The following is a 17208-nucleotide window of genomic DNA, read 5'->3' as shown; positions in this document are numbered from 1 at the left end:
ATAAAGTAGCATCATTTGGAAATACTTTACTTTAAGTACCTTACATTTCTACTTCAGTGCAACACTCCAGTACATGTACTTAAGTATTGGAAAAACTGCTGATTTTTTCAAAAGACTTAAATGCTCTCTCTCAGAAATAGTTACTACAGTGTGTCGTGTACATCAGGAACTTCTAATCTGATACTTGAAGGTGGGGCAAAAACATGCCGGGTGTCTCGTGAATAAGGAAACTGTGAAGCGGAAGTGCTGTAGCTGTTACTGCAAGAGCTCAGGCTGCAGAAAATGTAACATTTACCAGTGCTACATATAAGGGTACATTACTTACTAGAAAAGTGAGACATTTTGGGTTTTTTTGGGTGACTTCAGCACAGTAAATTAAGGCAGACACATTGTTTTTCATCTGCTGTTCAATTTGAGTTTGTGGGCTGTTTTGCTTACGGAACAGGTCGTTGTCAGACTAATGAAAAGAAAACATTGTAGATTTGATCTTAAATCCACCAAAGGTTAGCATTAGGTAATTCCCTTTCTTGTTATTCAAACATAACATTGTTGAACATGTGAAATAAAATAAAAAATAAAAAAAGCTTTGACATTGCGAGAGCCGGGAAGCTGGCAGTGAAAGCCGATGGTGGCGATGAGTCATTTCTGCCATGAAAACCATTTTGATGGATGCCGCCAATGAACGCTGTACAGATGCAGCTTCTGGAAAATACAATATTTTTAAATAAACTCAGCAGCTGTATTGCCCGCATGATTTAAGATCGTGTTTGTGAGTGAACCAGATGTCAAAAATGTGATTTAAAGCCTCTGTTTGCAGAGAAGAGGAAGTTGTTATCGGGGAAGAAGGGAAGTGAGCACTGTGCACATATGAGCTAAAATGCTGCTGTTACATGACCCTAACATGGCACGGTGGATTTCAAAATGGTTAAGTTATAGCTACATATCTACACCTAATATGTCATGTAATTAGATTGGATTATATATCTTATATTAATATTTCCAAATTTGGAAATTGTTTTGTTACAGGAGTTAAAAACCCCCAACATAAACATTAAATATATATACCAATCCGCAGTGAAAGATCAACATGTATAGAGTATCTTCTCCAAAACAACAAAGAATATAAACAAATATTCCTAATACACAATAATAGACTAACTTCCTACTGAACAAAATATATGAATATATTAAACACAACGTTTTTAAAACCCTTCAAGGGTCACTGTGTAGTTGTCAACATAAGTTACATTTGAATTGAGTGTCACTTAACAAAATTAATTGTGTTTATTATTGAAGTCTCGTAAAAATAATTTCAAATTCAAAAGAATATCTGGCATCTTCCACTTGTTGATCAGTGAAATAGTGCAATAGCATTGGTTGGAGATTGTAACACATCACCCAAAACTGGGGGCCGAAAATACTTCTATAGGTCTAAAATGGGACTACACTTATTTTGAATATAAAGTGCATGAACGTCTTATTAGCGGTCAAGCTAAAATGCTAACTACACTTTTCAAATCCTGAGAGCTGAGTAAATGATACAGTATATTGATATTCAAAGAGTTCTGGAGAGCTAGTTTAACTTCCTAGCATGCTGTTGACTAGCTAGCTTGTTAGCGCTTAGCTTGCTAGTTATAGATGTGGGAGAAGTACTCAGATCTTGTACTTGAGTAAAAGTAGAAGTACTCAGATCTTGTACTTGAGTAAAAGTAGAAGTACTCAGATCTTGGACTTGAGTAAAAGTATAAGTACTCAGATCTTGTACTTGAGTCAAAATAGAAGTACTCAGATATTTTACTTGAGTAAAAGTATAAGTACTCAGATCTTGTACTTGAGTAAAAGTATAAGTACTCAGATCTTGTAGTTGAGTAAAAGTAGAAGTACCCAGATCTTGTACTTGAGTAAAAGTAGAAGTACTCAGATCTTGTACTTGAGTAAAAGTAGAAGTACTCAGATCTTGGACTTGAGTAAAAGTATAAGTACTCAGATCTTGTACTTGAGTCAAAATAGAAGTACTCAGATATTTTACTTGAGTAAAAGTATAAGTACTCAGATCTTGTACTTGAGTAAAAGTATAAGTACTCAGATCTTGTAGTTGAGTAAAAGTAGAAGTACTCAGATCTTGTACTTGAGTAAAAGTATAAGTACTCAAGTCTTGTACTTGAGTAAAAGTATAAGTACTCAGATCTTGTACTTGAGTCAAAGTAGAAGTACTCAGGTCTTTTACTTGAGTAAAAGTAGAAGTACTCAGATCTTGTACTTGAGTAAAAGTAGAAGTACTCAGATCATGTACTAGAGTAAAAGTAGAAGTACTCAGATCTTGTACTTGAGTAAAAGTAGAAGTACTCAGATCTTATTCTTGAGTAAAAGTAGAAGTACTCAGATCTTGTACTTGAGTAAAAGTAGAAGTACTCAGATCTTGTTCTTGAGTAAAAGTAGAAGTACTCAGATCTTGTACTTAGTAAAAGTAGAAGTACCAGAGTGTAGGAATACTCTGTTACAGTAAAAGTCCTGCATTCAAAATGTTCCTCAAGTGAAAGTAGAAAAGTATTCTCATCAAAATATAGTGAAAGACAGTAAAAGTAGTCGTTGTGCAGATTGGTCCATTTCAGAATAATAGATATGATATGTTTTATAATTATTGATCATTAAAGTGTTATCAAAGCTGGTAAAGGTACAAATTATATTTCACATCATTAATCCAAATCTGTAAAGTAACTAAAAGTATTAAATACATGTAGTGGAATAAAAGTACAGCATTTACCTGAATTAATTTAAGTATGAATTGTTTTGAGTAGAAGTAAAGTAGAAAGTCTGCAAACCTTTAAACCACTTTTCTTTAAGGCATAGATGCAGTTTACTGGTCTATTATGTGGTATTGGCAGTCTTCTGAAATGATATCTTTCACATTGACAAACTTAAGATATCAAACATAAAATGCAGCCATTACAAACTGAGCTTAATCGACCCTTGTAGACATGGAAGATGCTATCTACTAAACTCCATTTGCTTTCATATTCTCAGCCTTGAGAACAAATGTGTGATTAGCTAATCCTTAGAGTTATACGTTAATTAAGTTACAATCATTTCCTTTACTGTAGAGGACCAAGTAGAGGGAAATGTGGGAGTCTCAAGTGACTAAATAAAGTAAATAAGTTATTTTGATAGTTGGGAGATTCTAACCAAAAGGCTGACATAAGCAAAGAGAGACGAGAAGAGAAATAAACATAATGCAGAAGTGATGTTGAGAATGGAGAAAGATGTTATTAATAAAGAGTAGGAAGACAGAAGCAAAGACAGTGTGACGTTGAATCTGTATTAAAGTTTGTTCAGCTAGAAGCAGTTAATATATATAATGGTGTCAGCAGAAGATGACAAACAGATAAAGAAGAAAGAGATCGAATGCTGAACTCTGAGGTGTTGCTGGTTCCTGTTTCCAGTGCTAAACTGATGCTTCGAAAACATATCACTTCCTATTTGACTCACACACACAACCCAAACATTTACATACAGAATGATCTTTGTTAAAATGAATGTTAAACAACGTTTAGGAGGTAGTGCCGATAATAGAAGTGGTCATAAAAAACAAACTTGCATGCTTTTTATTGAGGACCCCGCAAAATGGGTTTTAACTCAAAACGTGGTCCTCACAAATGCAGCAAAACAAACTCACACACATTCCCATGATCATACCTCTGGGATTTTTACCCAAATGAAACCTTTTTTGATGAGAGACTTGTAATAACTCGATCAGTTTGTAGTGTTGTTCTTTTAATCAGAAAATATTCAGATTTTAGGATTATTTAGTTTAGTCAATACACCTTTTAATGTGTACTTAATATGTTTGCCAGCATCACAAAATCACTTACATGTAAAGACACACCTTCTATTTTTTATGTATTTATTTGAAAAGTTTAACTACTCATGCAGAACATTTTGCTTAATTAGCACAGAGAGGTCAGAGGGAGTATTTTTTGGTACTATAGCCATAAAAACCTCAGTATACCAGTTTTAATGAAACACTGGTGCACCAACTTTTTTTTTAATACACCATGTACCGAGAAATTAAATGTTACCTCTCAAAAAGTTCACTGTGCAAATAGCCTCTCACTTCTTGCTGTATTTCTTTTATAATTCATGTTAAAGTTGCATTGATCCATAAATGCTGACCGGCTTGCATGAGACGATCTGATGAGCAATAGCAATACTAAGAAGAGCTTGAAAAATGGAAAAGCCCTCTGACTCATACTCATTTGATCATGTCTGAATCATACAGTCATAATAGCATTTATTCTGAATGGTTGAAATACATAAAAAAAGTCAAAAACCAGCAAAAATATTACATTTCTAAATGTGCCTACTTGTTCACAGGTCAAACATAAATCACACAAAAGTAGAATATTAAAGAGTAAACATATTCAACTTATTTATAAAGTGAAAGGCTGGGCAAAAAGGGTTAACTGAATAATTGATAAATAATTTAAAAAATGTTTTATTTTATGGTCGAAGCATTATTTGTAGTTTCAAAAGACAATAAAATGCAATAAACAACTTAAATATTATCGACAAATATGTATTAAAACTACCAGCAAGCTACTTCAAGATGTAAATTACATTCTAATTATATCGCATGAGGTTTATTACTCTTAAACACTGATGATTTACTTTTTATATATAAATATTTAGCTTTCTCTGGTCCTAACTTCAATCAGATTTACCCAGAATGCTCTCTGCTCTGTGTGTCAGAGCCTTGATAAAGATAAGACACAAGCTCTGGTGTCGTTCTTGAAATACTGACAGTAAAACAAACAGAGCTTGTTCATTCCTGTTGGAGCCATGTCGATTCATGGATGTTCAGACAAGCTGCTCTAATGAACATGTTAATGCTTCTGGAGGTGTGTTATAAAAGTATATTAGATATAATACAGTGTAGAATAAACCTTTTTTTTTACTATACCCATAAATATTATTATTTATAATTATATTACAATATATGTCATTATGTTTTTATATATTTATTTTATTTTAAATGTATCAGTTAAATGTGTATTTGGGGTGTAACAGCTTTGTTAATCAAGGCTGACGATGATGATGTATTTAGATGGAAAAGCACTAATTATAGACAAACTTAATCAAGTTTATTCATATAGCACTTTTTGAAACAAGGCAATTCAATGTGCTAGTGCAAAGGAAACACATTATAAGAAATAACACATAAAAAAAGAAAATGGTGATATTGCTATAAGGATATACAGTTGGACAGTTGTGAAAAAATGCAATACATAAACCCATGTACTTAACCTTAAAGACTATTGTATTCTTTTAAAAAACATTTCGGATCCCATTATGAAGTTAAATTAGAAAAAAAATTGCATAATTTGTCGCTTAATTGTACACTAATTCTTTACAAAGTACAGTATGAGAAAGACTGCATTATTTGAGCTGCAAAGGGGTTTGTTAGGCGTGTATTGATGCAGGACTAAGTTTCTATCTGATGATAAATGTCTGCCATATTTCTCTGTTTATAGATATATCTCTGATTTCTCTTTCTTCCTGAAGCCTTGATGATGATCCAACATAATTATATCTCTGTTCATGTCTTTCAATATTTGCTTTATAGAGCTGTGGGAAAAACATGTCTTCTCATCAGCTACACAACCAATGCCTTCCCCGGGGAGTACATCCCTACTGTGTGAGTATGACACACACACACACACACACACACACACACGCACGCACGCACGCACGCACGCACGCACGCACGCACGCACGCACACACACACACACACACACACACACACACACACACACACACACACACACACACACACACACACACACACACACACACACACACACACACACACACACACACACACACACACACACACACACACACACACGCATGTACAACATATCATATCATATAATTCTCTTGTAATGTACTGTTGAATGTCATGTTTTAGGTTATTTGTGGACCCCAGGAACTGAAGATTAGCTGTTGTTATGCACCAGCTAATGGGGATCCTAATAAACTCATAAACTCATAAACATACAGTTCAGAAAATGAAATGTACAACACCAATTAATTGTAATATGCAGTTGTGTGGATGCATAGACACACATTATCAATATATGCATAAAAGCTGACACATACTGTAAATAGAGAAGGATAATGTGTATGGTAATCTCCAGCTAATAGTCTAGTCAATAATAACTAAGTAACATTAAAGAAAAACAGACATTATTAATACGATTAAAAGGGGAAATATTCATTTTCAGATTTTTTTTTATTAACATTTCTTTATTTTTTTGAGCACTGTAGAGATTATTAATCAAAATGGGTTTCTCATTAAAATAATCTACTTAATTGTGTAGTAGGTCATTAAAGAGACTGCAGTGTTTCAATATGACCACAAGAGGGCAGTGTTGCTTATTTATTATAATCTAGTCAATTGAACATGTAGTTATGACTGATTTAAGGTACAACAACAGCAAGGTCATTCAAACCATTGTAATCATTAAAGCCCAAGAAATGGTCTAAATATAAATATTCAGTTTATCTCTTATTAGCTATTTACATGTATGTATGCTTTAAACCAGGGCCCCTCCCCCTTCCTCATATGGTACAACTAAACCACCAAATCATTGTTTTATTTCTTTTGTTTCCTTATTGTTTCACACCCTTTCAAACCATATTTTCACATGCATTGAAAGTTATTGAATATATGAAACTTGTGAAAAAATATGTAGTATTACAACAAATATTTAAACCATGGAAATTAAAAGTCATATTTACAGAAGTAGTGTGTTTTTTGTGGTACTTCAACATTGAAGTGACCCTACAATACCACTAGTTAGAGGACCTGATATAAACAATTACAAAAAAATAAAGGATGATGGCATTTCTAAATTCAATGATTGATTCTCGGTGTGTGTGTGTGTGTGTGTGTGTGTGTGTGTTTTTTTTGCCCCCCCTCAGCTTTGATAACTACTCAGCTAATGTGATGGTGGACAGTAAGCCGGTCAACCTGGGCCTCTGGGATACAGCTGGACAGGAAGACTATGACAGGCTCCGCCCACTGTCCTATCCCCAGACGGTAAACACACACACACACACACACACACACACACACACACACACACACACACACACACACACACACCGTGTCTCCAAACCGTCAGAGGTCCCCATACCGTGATTGATTAAACAAATTGAGGTCCCCAAATAGTGATAAATACCAACTCACAAACACACAGTTCATTACAATAAATACAATCTACTTTGGTGAAACCCAGGAGAATCGTTATATTAAAGCAGAAGGGAAAAATAATTTAGATGACAATTTTATTTGTCAAAACGTATAAGAAATTCCTACAAATCCTGTTTAAGGTGAGACTTGATGATTGAGAATATATAATAAATACAAAATTAACCAAATAAATCTATTTTTGTATTCAAAATCCAATAATACATACATTATATACCTGCATATATTGTCACTGGCTTTGGCCACATCACAGTATTAAATAGTATTAAATAAAAACATTTTAATCAAAGAAATTAATTAAAACATTGAGTTATTGCCACAAAGGAACATTTTCTGAATTAATTTTTTTACATTCTTGTTTTTATCCTTGCATGTATCTAGAATATGTCCTGGATATAATATGATTGTGTATTTTTGTTAAACACATCTAGACTAAGTTCACTTGTTCAGTGTTCACACAGTTGCTCTATTGTGTAGTACTGTGGATTACATTGCTTCATGTACATGTACTATCCAAATAACAAAATTAATTTTCATTAAAACAAAACAAATACCAACCATAACTGATTTCCATTGAAACAGCGATTCCCGCATGATTATATTTTTCAATTGCATGCCATGTATTGATTGCAAAAGGGATTTGAGTTTGTATCCTCAAGGTTGATTGCACTTTTTCTAAGTTGGTTTGACAAAAAGCGTCAGATAAATGTAATGCAGTGTAAAGTCATCTATAATCTAAAGGACTCTCTCTCCTGTCATTGTGAATCCTGCAGGATGTTTTCCTGATCTGTTTCTCTCTGGTGAGCCCGGCGTCCTACGAGAACGTCAGAGCAAAGGTGAGTCTCGTATCTATGGTACATCCTTATCTGGATGATTTGTTGTCATTAAAATACATTTGAGTTAAGATTTTGCGAATTTTAAGAATATTTTCTGTATAGGATGGTAAGAAATGTAAAGGATTTCCAATAAATTACTTGGAAAATTATTATTTCCACTCAGGCCTCGTCCACACGGAGACGAAACCGATTTCAAACCGAAGTCGATTTAAAAAAAGTCTTCCGTCCACATGGAATCGGCTCAAGAAATGTGTCCGTCCAAATGAAACCGCTCAAAACCATTGGAGACGCTGTAGTACATGTGCCGGGCCTGTAAGTAGCGCTGTACTTCCGCCACAAAATACACCAACTGCAGCGAAGAAGACCCCAGAGCATGGGCATAAGGCATACACAAACAGCTGTAGATGTTGCACTAAAATCTGTATCATGGTCAGTAGCGTCTGGAGTACGAAAGCAACCCTGTGATCCGCCATTGTTGTTGTTGGCGAAAGCAATGACGCGGGGGTGAGCAGGAGAGGTGGGCAGAGGCGGGGCTATGGCATCATCGATTCAGGAAAACATCGTATAGGGCGTACACACAGAGCCGCAAGCATGTCATCTCCAGACTTACCCACTTTGGGAGCCGTTATCAAAGTGTGTCGGATTCGGGCTCGTGTGGACGAACCGTCTACGATAAAGAACTTTAGCGGATACAACTGATATCGTCTCCGTGTGGACGGGACCTCAGTCAAGTAAAGGATCGGACCACTTCGGCCACTGTTTTCCTAAAACACAAATAATTTTATGGCAGTCCGTTCCAACACGGTCTAAAGATATTAGATTCAATATATTATATAAGCTGAGAACGGCAACTTAAACAGAAGCTGGAACCAAATACTTTCTGGTGGTTTTGCCTGATACACGACTTGAATGTAAAATTATTAAATATTCAGGTGTAACCCTTTTAAGGTTTCCGTCCATCCCTATTCTATTCCTGCATATTTCTATCAGGGGCATGCACTCTTAATCATGCAGCCATTCAATCAACAAACATCAGAAGCAAACACTTGCACGTTGGTAGCATTTTGACACTAATAGCTTTCCTGTATGTCACTCTCATCTCAAGTGCTTTCTTGGTTTTAATAGTTTTTTATGTATTCTCCTTGTCCTTCACATGCGATGACGCACGCATCAAAACCGTAACAAAAGCAGAGCCTCTGTTAAAACACTCGCTGCTCCTCAACTCTATCCATCTCCTATAGAAACATCAATACTATGCAACAAAATAAACATTTCAAGAATATTGGTTAGACTTGATTGATATGATTCACATATTGGTACCATGAAGTGGTTTGCTCTTAGATGAGATGATAAGGAATGAAACTCAAGAGAAAGAACCAAAAAGGTGGATTTTATTTTAAGTGAAGCTTCAATAAAGGAAAGGGGGCATACGTTATCATTTTACACCCAGAAAACTATTGCCAAGAAGTAGAAATAATGATTACATTATCTATTTGATTGTAAGATAAAGAGATTTAACTTTTGTATTGTCTTTCCGTCAACAGGCAACTTTTGTTGACCCGGTCTGGTTTGACTCTTTATAAAGCATACAGTGTAAATAATCACCAAATTCAGTTTTATAGGTTTTTATCCAACTTCTTTCCAAGTTTTACACTTTTTTGGGGAATTCATGGTCAATAGATCACATTTACACAAATCTTACCTTTTTGATTTCTAATTTTGAGGTGCAAAGATGTTAATATATTTAACTTTTTTGTCAGACATTCAATACAATTTGACCCAGAATGGATACACAGATGCTATACATGTTGTTATGGAATAATTTGCTTAGTTGCTCAACCTCTTTTCCCATGGCATAGTTCTGCTGCTATCTCTCTTAAGGAGGGGCAGCTTGGGCGCATTGTTGTTGCCAGTCTATGACAGAGCACAAGCTGACATGAGATAGTTTACTGTTCAGGGACGAAGGTTCCCTGGCGCACTTCCTTTCCTATGCACGAGAGATTCAGGGTCCATATTGCTGTAGTCTCGCTGATGAAGAATGTTGATGATTACACTCCGAACTAGTTAAAACCTCGAGCTGCAGAAAGAGTTTTTCAGAATTTGTTTGGCAACCACTGTGTCAACTCGTGGTCCGTGACATGTCTCGTGAATTCTCCGGCCGAAGCTCCAAATAAACCGTCAGTGTTTGCCATCAAAGCTCCAGCTCTCCTCGTGTCTCTCTGAGTCCTGTTTCAAATTGCTTCAGAAGTTTCCCCCACGAATGTGATCATTAATTTTCTTGTGAAAAACGTATCGATTATTTGGCATTAGATCATCACTTCCTCTGACACAAAATAAGCATAAAAGGTAGTTGCATATCTGTAAAATAAATTAACGGGCACTGAAAACACTGTTGGAATATCTACTCATGTATTTTAGCCTATCGTTAAGTTAAATGTTTAATGCTTTGCAGAAAAGAAGTCCTACCTTTTAGATTTCAAATACACAAATCATTTTAGACGAGTCAAGTCCAAGGTAATTCGGAGCAAGTCTCGAGTTCAACGGCTTTTCTACCAAAAATGTGGTAATTTGAAATATTTTCAAAACATGAAACTTGAATTGTTTTACTTTCAAATCTTCAGTCAAGTATTATACAAAGTAAAGTCTCTGTAGTTTAATATTTTATTAGTTAAAACATTCACAAATGATTGAATCCCTAACTCTCTGTGAGGGCGCTAACATATCTCACTTCTGACTTACTTCTTTTAGCATGTGTGGTTTCCTAACTGAGGAAAATCGATGGTGAGAGAATCAAAAAAGTCAAGAATAGTGTGAGAAAAGAAAAGGAAGAATTAAAAGAAGGGACCGATGATATGAGGTAGGAAGGAGGAAGCGGTTGAGAGATCAGAAGGAAAGGCTTCAGGAAAGTAGTGTGTGTCCTGGTGAGAACAGATGAAATGTAAGGATTTTGAAAGAAATTGTAGAGAGGAAAAGATAGCGGAGGCAACTCGGACAACCTCATATTTAAAAAAATGGGATTATAGGAGGATTTCATACCTAAAGCATGACCTTTGCATTTTAGGACTTATCTCATTCCAATTTCAGAAACCAAGTTGACTCCATCCATGGGTTTTCCAATGTCTCTCTTCACATTAGTTTTTTTCCTTTAATTGTGTCCAGTGGTACCCAGAGGTCCGTCACCACTGCCCCTCCACACCCATCATCCTGGTGGGCACCAAGCTGGATCTGAGGGACGAGAAGGACACCATCGAGAAGCTGAAGGAGAAGAAGCTGGCGCCAATCACCTACCCACAGGGCCTGGCTCTGGCCAAGGAGATAGGTGAGGAACAGTGATTGGTCCCAGGACTTCAGGACAGCATTAGGGTTAGAGGTTACGGTAGGGTTTAGCGTTAGGGGGTGAAAAAGCCGGAATTGCATGTTTATAAATCCGGCTTTCCCACAAGTATTTGGGAGATGCCAATGCAATTTGTGAGTGCGAAATTATTCGACAGCCTGCGGAGTCACTCGCAGCCTCTATAGATCTGCTGCAGCCGATTTTCAAAGGGATCCCAAACTGAAAGCCGGATTTGTAAGAGCAGTCAATCCGGCATTAGACACACTGCCATATTTGAAAAATCCACCAGGTGGAGCCATCACCCATTTTTTTATTTAAAGGTCACTTATTATGCAGAGTCCTCTTCTTCATGTCTCTTCTACATCAACATGTGTCCCCTCTTCTTCATGTCTCTTCTACATCAACATGTGTCCCCTCTTCTTCATGTCTCTTCTACATCAACATGTGTCCCCTCTTCTCCATGTCTCTTCTACATCAACATGTGTCCCCTCTTCTTCATGTCTCTTCTACATCAACATGTGTCCCCTCTTCTTCATGTCTCTTCTACATCAACATGTGTCCCCTCTTCTTCATGTCTCTTCTACATCAACATGTGTCACCTCTTCTTCATGTCTCTTCTACATCAACATGTGTCCCCTCTTCTTCATGTCTCTTCTACATCAACATGGTTCCCCTCTTCTTCATGTCTCTTCTACATCAACATGTGTCCCCTCTCCTCCACGTCTCTTCTACATCAACATGTGTCCCCTCTTCCACATGTCTCTTCTACATCAACATGTGTCCCCTCTTCTTCATGTCTCTTCTACATCAACTAGTGTCCCCTCTTCTTCATGTCTCTTCTACATCAACATGTGTCCCCTCTCCTCCACGTCTCTTCTACATCAACATGTGTCCCCTCTTCTTCATGTCTCTTCTACATCAACATGTGTCCCCTCTTCTCCATGTCTCTTCTACATCAACATGTGTCCCCTCTTCTTCATGTCTCTTCTACATCAACATGTGTCCCCTCTTCTTCATGTCTCTTCTACATCAACATGTGTCCCCTCTTCTTCATGTCTCTTCTTCATCAACATGTGTCCCCTCTTCTCCATGTCTCTTCTACATCAACATGTGTCCCCTCTTCTCCATGTCTCTTCTAAATCAACATGTGTCCCCTCTTCTTCATGTCTCTTCTACATCAACATGTGTCCCCTCTTCTTCATGTCTCTTCTACATCAACATGTGTCCCCTCTTCTCCATGTGTCTTCTACATCAACATGTGTCCCCTCTTCTTCATGTCTCTTCTACATCAACATGTGTCCCCTCTGTTGAAAGAGACTCTGAAAGTTTCAGGAACAAAGATTCTCTCTCTTTTTGATCCATTTATATAAAAACCTGTCTGAAAATGAGCTGATCAGATTTTGGCCACTTGATGATGTCATAATGATGTTTTGTCTTGTGTAACCATTAGCCAATCAGCAACCAAGGTAACCCCCCCCCCCCCCCCCCCCCCCTTATCACCTGAATCTCCTCTAGAGCACCATTGAGTTTTTTGTAACCAAATCTCTCTCAGAGGGGCGTGGGGAGGGGCTTCTTATTTTCATCTAAAGTAACAGACAGAGAATCAGCACTTTGGAAACAGGGCTGAAACAGAGGGGATTATGGGTAATGCTGCAATGATCTGTTTGGTGTTTCAGCCAATCAGAGACAGGTTCTGTATCTGAGAGCTGTGATATATTGATGGAAAAACAATATAATAGGAGACCTTTAAATAACCTTAATATCGAATATCGAAATGTCACCATTGTGGCGTTTTCCCGCACGTCCCAATTTGTTGGTTAGGATACGTTTGACTGACACTATTTCCTAAACTTGTTTCCCTGAAATAGCAGCATTTGTAAGTAGTGAATGTCTCGTAGTATAAAAAATTGGTCAAATTTGAGGTTAAAGCCCATTACAGCCGGCACTGCTTTTCCATAGTGATATTGTAATTCAACGTTCAGGTTCTTTTAGATTACCTATCTGTATTTCTTTACAAACATGAATAAAAAGTGATATTTGCATACAACGGATTCACACTGCATCAATGCTTGGGCTTAAAAGAGCTTGTTTTACTTCCCTAACTTGGTCTTCTTAGTTTTGAAGTTGAGTTTTATGGATTGTCCTGTTGTGTTGGTGTAGATTCTGTGAAGTACCTGGAGTGTTCGGCTCTGACCCAGCGCGGTCTGAAGACGGTGTTTGACGAGGCGATCCGGGCCGTGCTCTGCCCCCAGCCCACCAAGGTCAAGAAGAAGCCCTGCTCACTGCTGTAAACGGTGAGTCTGAAGCAAAGACAGACGAGAGAACGGAACAACAGCAGACATTTTGACTGAAAAAGGACAGGTTTTTACTCATAACTATCAATGGTAAGAGAGAGACAGCATGAACGCAGGAATGAGTCCCAAAACCCTGAGAGTCAGCATTTTAGCACTTACCTGTCCCCTGGCCTGGAATTCAATAAATAAATAAAAAAATGTTTGGTTGTTAGTCTGAAATAAGGTCAGTGGTTTACACAAGCTGAAGAGATTTTAACATTTTGGTCTACAACATAAAATACATCAGTAAATAGGCTACCCCACTGGTGGATTTAAAAAAACAGCGGATGCTGACAAGTGTCTGAATGAGACGAGTAAACGTCATCACGCCCAACATTAGCCACCTTTAGGTTAGCGGTGGTGACGTGAAGTCATGTGACCGTGCTGTAGTTCCTTTATAGCCCAACATTAGCCTCCTTTAGCTTAGCGGTGGTGAAGTGAAGTCATGTGACCGTGCTGTAGTTCCTTTATAGCCCAACATTAGCCTCCTTTAGCTTAGCGGTGGTTACGTGAAGTCATGTGACCGTGCTGTAGTTCCTTTATAGCCCAACATTAGCCTCCTTTAGGTTAGCGGTGGTGACGTGAAGTCATGTGACCGTGCTGTAGTTCCTTTATAGCCCAACATTAGCCTCCTTTAGCTTAGCGGTGGTGACGTGAAGTCATGTGACCGTGCTGTAGTTCCTTTATAGCCCAACATTAGCCGCCTTTAGCTTAGCGGTGGTGACGAGAAGTCATGTGACCGTGCTGTAGTTCTTTATAGCCCAACATTAGCCACCTTTAGCTTAGCGGTGGTGACGAGAAGTCATGTGACCGTGCTGTAGTTCTTTATAGCCCAACATTAGCCACCTTTAGCTTAGCGGTGGTAACGTGAAGTCATGTGACCGTGATGTAGTTCCTTTATAGCCCAACATTAGCCACCTTTAGATTAGCGGTGGTAACGTGAAGTCATGTGACCGTGCTGTAGTTCCTTTATAGCCCAACATTAGCCTCCTTTAGCTTAGCGGTGGTGACGTGAAGTCATGTGACCGTGCTGTAGTTCCTTTATAGCCCAACATTAGCCACCTTTAGCTTAGCGGTGGTGACGAGAAGTCATGTGACCGTGCTGTAGTTCCTTTATAGCCCAACATTAGCCACCTTTAGCTTAGCGGTGGTAACGTGAAGTCATGTGACCGTGATGTAGTTCCTTTATAGCCCAACATTAGCCACCTTTAGATTAGCGGTGGTAACGTGAAGTCATGTGACCGTGCTGTAGTTCCTTTACAGCCCAACATTAGCTTTTTATTTAAAAAATCATAAAGTGGTGTTAATATGTGGAGATTATCCGGCAGAACAAAACATGTAAGTATCATAAAAGTGTGTTTACTACGGAGATTATTTTCTGCAATAATCCCAAATCACATAGAGATGCTTACTTCCTGGTCGGCCTACGATAATTTGTCATCCCTCTACCACTTTATACCTGAATCCTAAAATGAAAGCAGCTTAAAGGCAGTTCAACTCTCATTAATTTCAGTAACTACACCTGTGGTTTATCTGCTGTGATGACAAAGATTCAGTCATACATTTGCCTTTCCCAAATTCAAACACAATTTGTGCAGCATAATTGTCTGATCACTAAAAGAGGATTTAAAGGCGTCTACTTCACCAAACATATCGTTCCTCAAACTCAACCAAGAGAATCAGGATGGGTAAAAATATGCCAACTTTTGCAAAGAGAGACAGAAAAAGCTCCAGACAGATGAAAATAGGGTTAGGGTTAGGGTAATGTTGTGAATCGAGTGGCCCATGGTGGTGGTGGGGTTATGGTATGGGCAGGCGTATGTTATGGACGACGAACACAGGCCACTCGATTCACAACATTACCCTAACCCTAACCCTAACCCTAACCCTCACACCAGATACTGACTGGTTTTCGGACCCCCCCAGGCCCCCCCAATAAAGCAAATATGCCCGTTTCAGAGTGGCCTTTTATTGTGGCCAGCCTAAGGCACACCTGTGCCATAATCATGCTGTCTAATCAGCATCTTGATATGCCACACCTGTGAGGTGGGATGGATTATCTCGGCAAAGGAGAAGTGCTCACTATCACAGATTTGTTCAGATTTGTGAACAATATTTGAGAGAAATGGTTATTTTGTGTATGTAGAAAATGTTTTAGATCTTTGAGTTCATCTCATGAAAATTGGGAGCAAAAACAAAAGTGTTGCATTTATATTTTTGTTCAGTGTACTTAATTATTTCCAAGCCTTCAGGGCAGATTTCTAATTTAACGGAGAAAGACAGACAGCAGCAATTTAGAAAATACATCAATAATTTCAAATGAAAAACACAAAGGAAAAAATAGCTAATTTAAGCTTCATCCTTTTTTTAAATTAGCATTATCATTGTAGGACTGATGGCTTCCCGCTGGCATTTCAATATGTGACAGAGAGCGATTGAAGACATGACAGAGAAATGATTTGTACATCCTTGTGGAGTAATACGTGTTTGCTGATAGCATTGAAGCAGGAGTACAGTTTCCTTCACGCAGTGCTATTTCAACCTGTGTTAATGAAGCTGTGACGGATGCATGTGGTCTTCAAAGTTTATTTTATATTCTTGCAGGACCAGAAACAAGAGAGGGAGAGATTCAGACTGATGACCCGACGTTAAAGAAGAAGATTCAACTGTTCTGTTATGTGTATAGAAAACTTCAACTAGACTTCCAGGAGTACAAAAAGAAAGAAATTGTGTCGTTATGATAAATAAGTAAAACACCTTTCTCTACAGCAAGATTTCAAACTGATTTTGCAAGGAGTTATGGTAGAGACAAGGTAGAATCCATCAGTAAAGTTTAGCATTTTAGCACCAGACTGCCCAAAGTAAAACTAGAAACATGTAGATGTATCCAAAACTCCTGCACACCAGACGGATCCCACATGCTACGTATTAATGCAAAGACAGTGTTGTGATAAGATTTGTTCTACGAATGTGACGAACAATGTAAAGCAAGGATCAATAAGGAAAGTGGCTTTTGTATGAGCAGAGAGCAGAACAATATTTTATTTGATTAAAACTATAACAAACATATTATTTGTTGTGATGTTAAAATAAAAATACATTTTATCAAGTAAAACGTCTGTAGAGAAAACGTTATTTCCAATGTCGGTAAACCACAGATTTCACGGTTACTACAAAGTTTCTTTCTCCTCAAGATGGATAAAAGAGCTCAGAGTGGAGTTAAATCTAAATTAATTTCTACCATCTGCTTCATGTATCATCCGTCTCACTTTCCTTTCCTACAGGACGAGACAGTGATATCAATCTGATTTATTTGTTTGTACGGCGATCAGATTAATGGAGGAGAAGTTCTGCTAATCTTTTCACCAGATGGGAAACATTGCTCTTTTATTAGTTTAGGTGTGTGTCAATAATCGTTTCAGGCTCAAATCACA

General features: G+C 37.6%; 1 protein-coding gene across 1 annotated transcript in view; it reads left to right on the top strand.

Moving 5' to 3' along the window:
* rac2 (Rac family small GTPase 2) overlaps positions 1-16889 on the top strand; it is an 18754-nt gene extending 1865 nt beyond the window's left edge. The window contains exons 2-7 of the mRNA XM_079684767.1: positions 5621-5692; positions 6983-7100; positions 8045-8107; positions 11267-11426; positions 13602-13735; positions 16379-16889. Coding sequence (XP_079540893.1) covers positions 5621-5692; positions 6983-7100; positions 8045-8107; positions 11267-11426; positions 13602-13732 — 544 coding nt within the window. The 3' untranslated portion in view covers positions 13733-13735; positions 16379-16889. The remainder of the gene's footprint in view (positions 1-5620; positions 5693-6982; positions 7101-8044; positions 8108-11266; positions 11427-13601; positions 13736-16378) is intronic.
* Positions 16890-17208: the final 319 nt, after the last annotated feature.

Source organism: Notothenia rossii, assembly GCF_949606895.1.
Source record: "Notothenia rossii genome assembly, chromosome: 1".
NCBI classification, from domain to species: Eukaryota; Metazoa; Chordata; class Actinopteri; order Perciformes; family Nototheniidae; genus Notothenia; species Notothenia rossii.
This window is presented reverse-complemented; position numbering and strand designations above follow the sequence as displayed.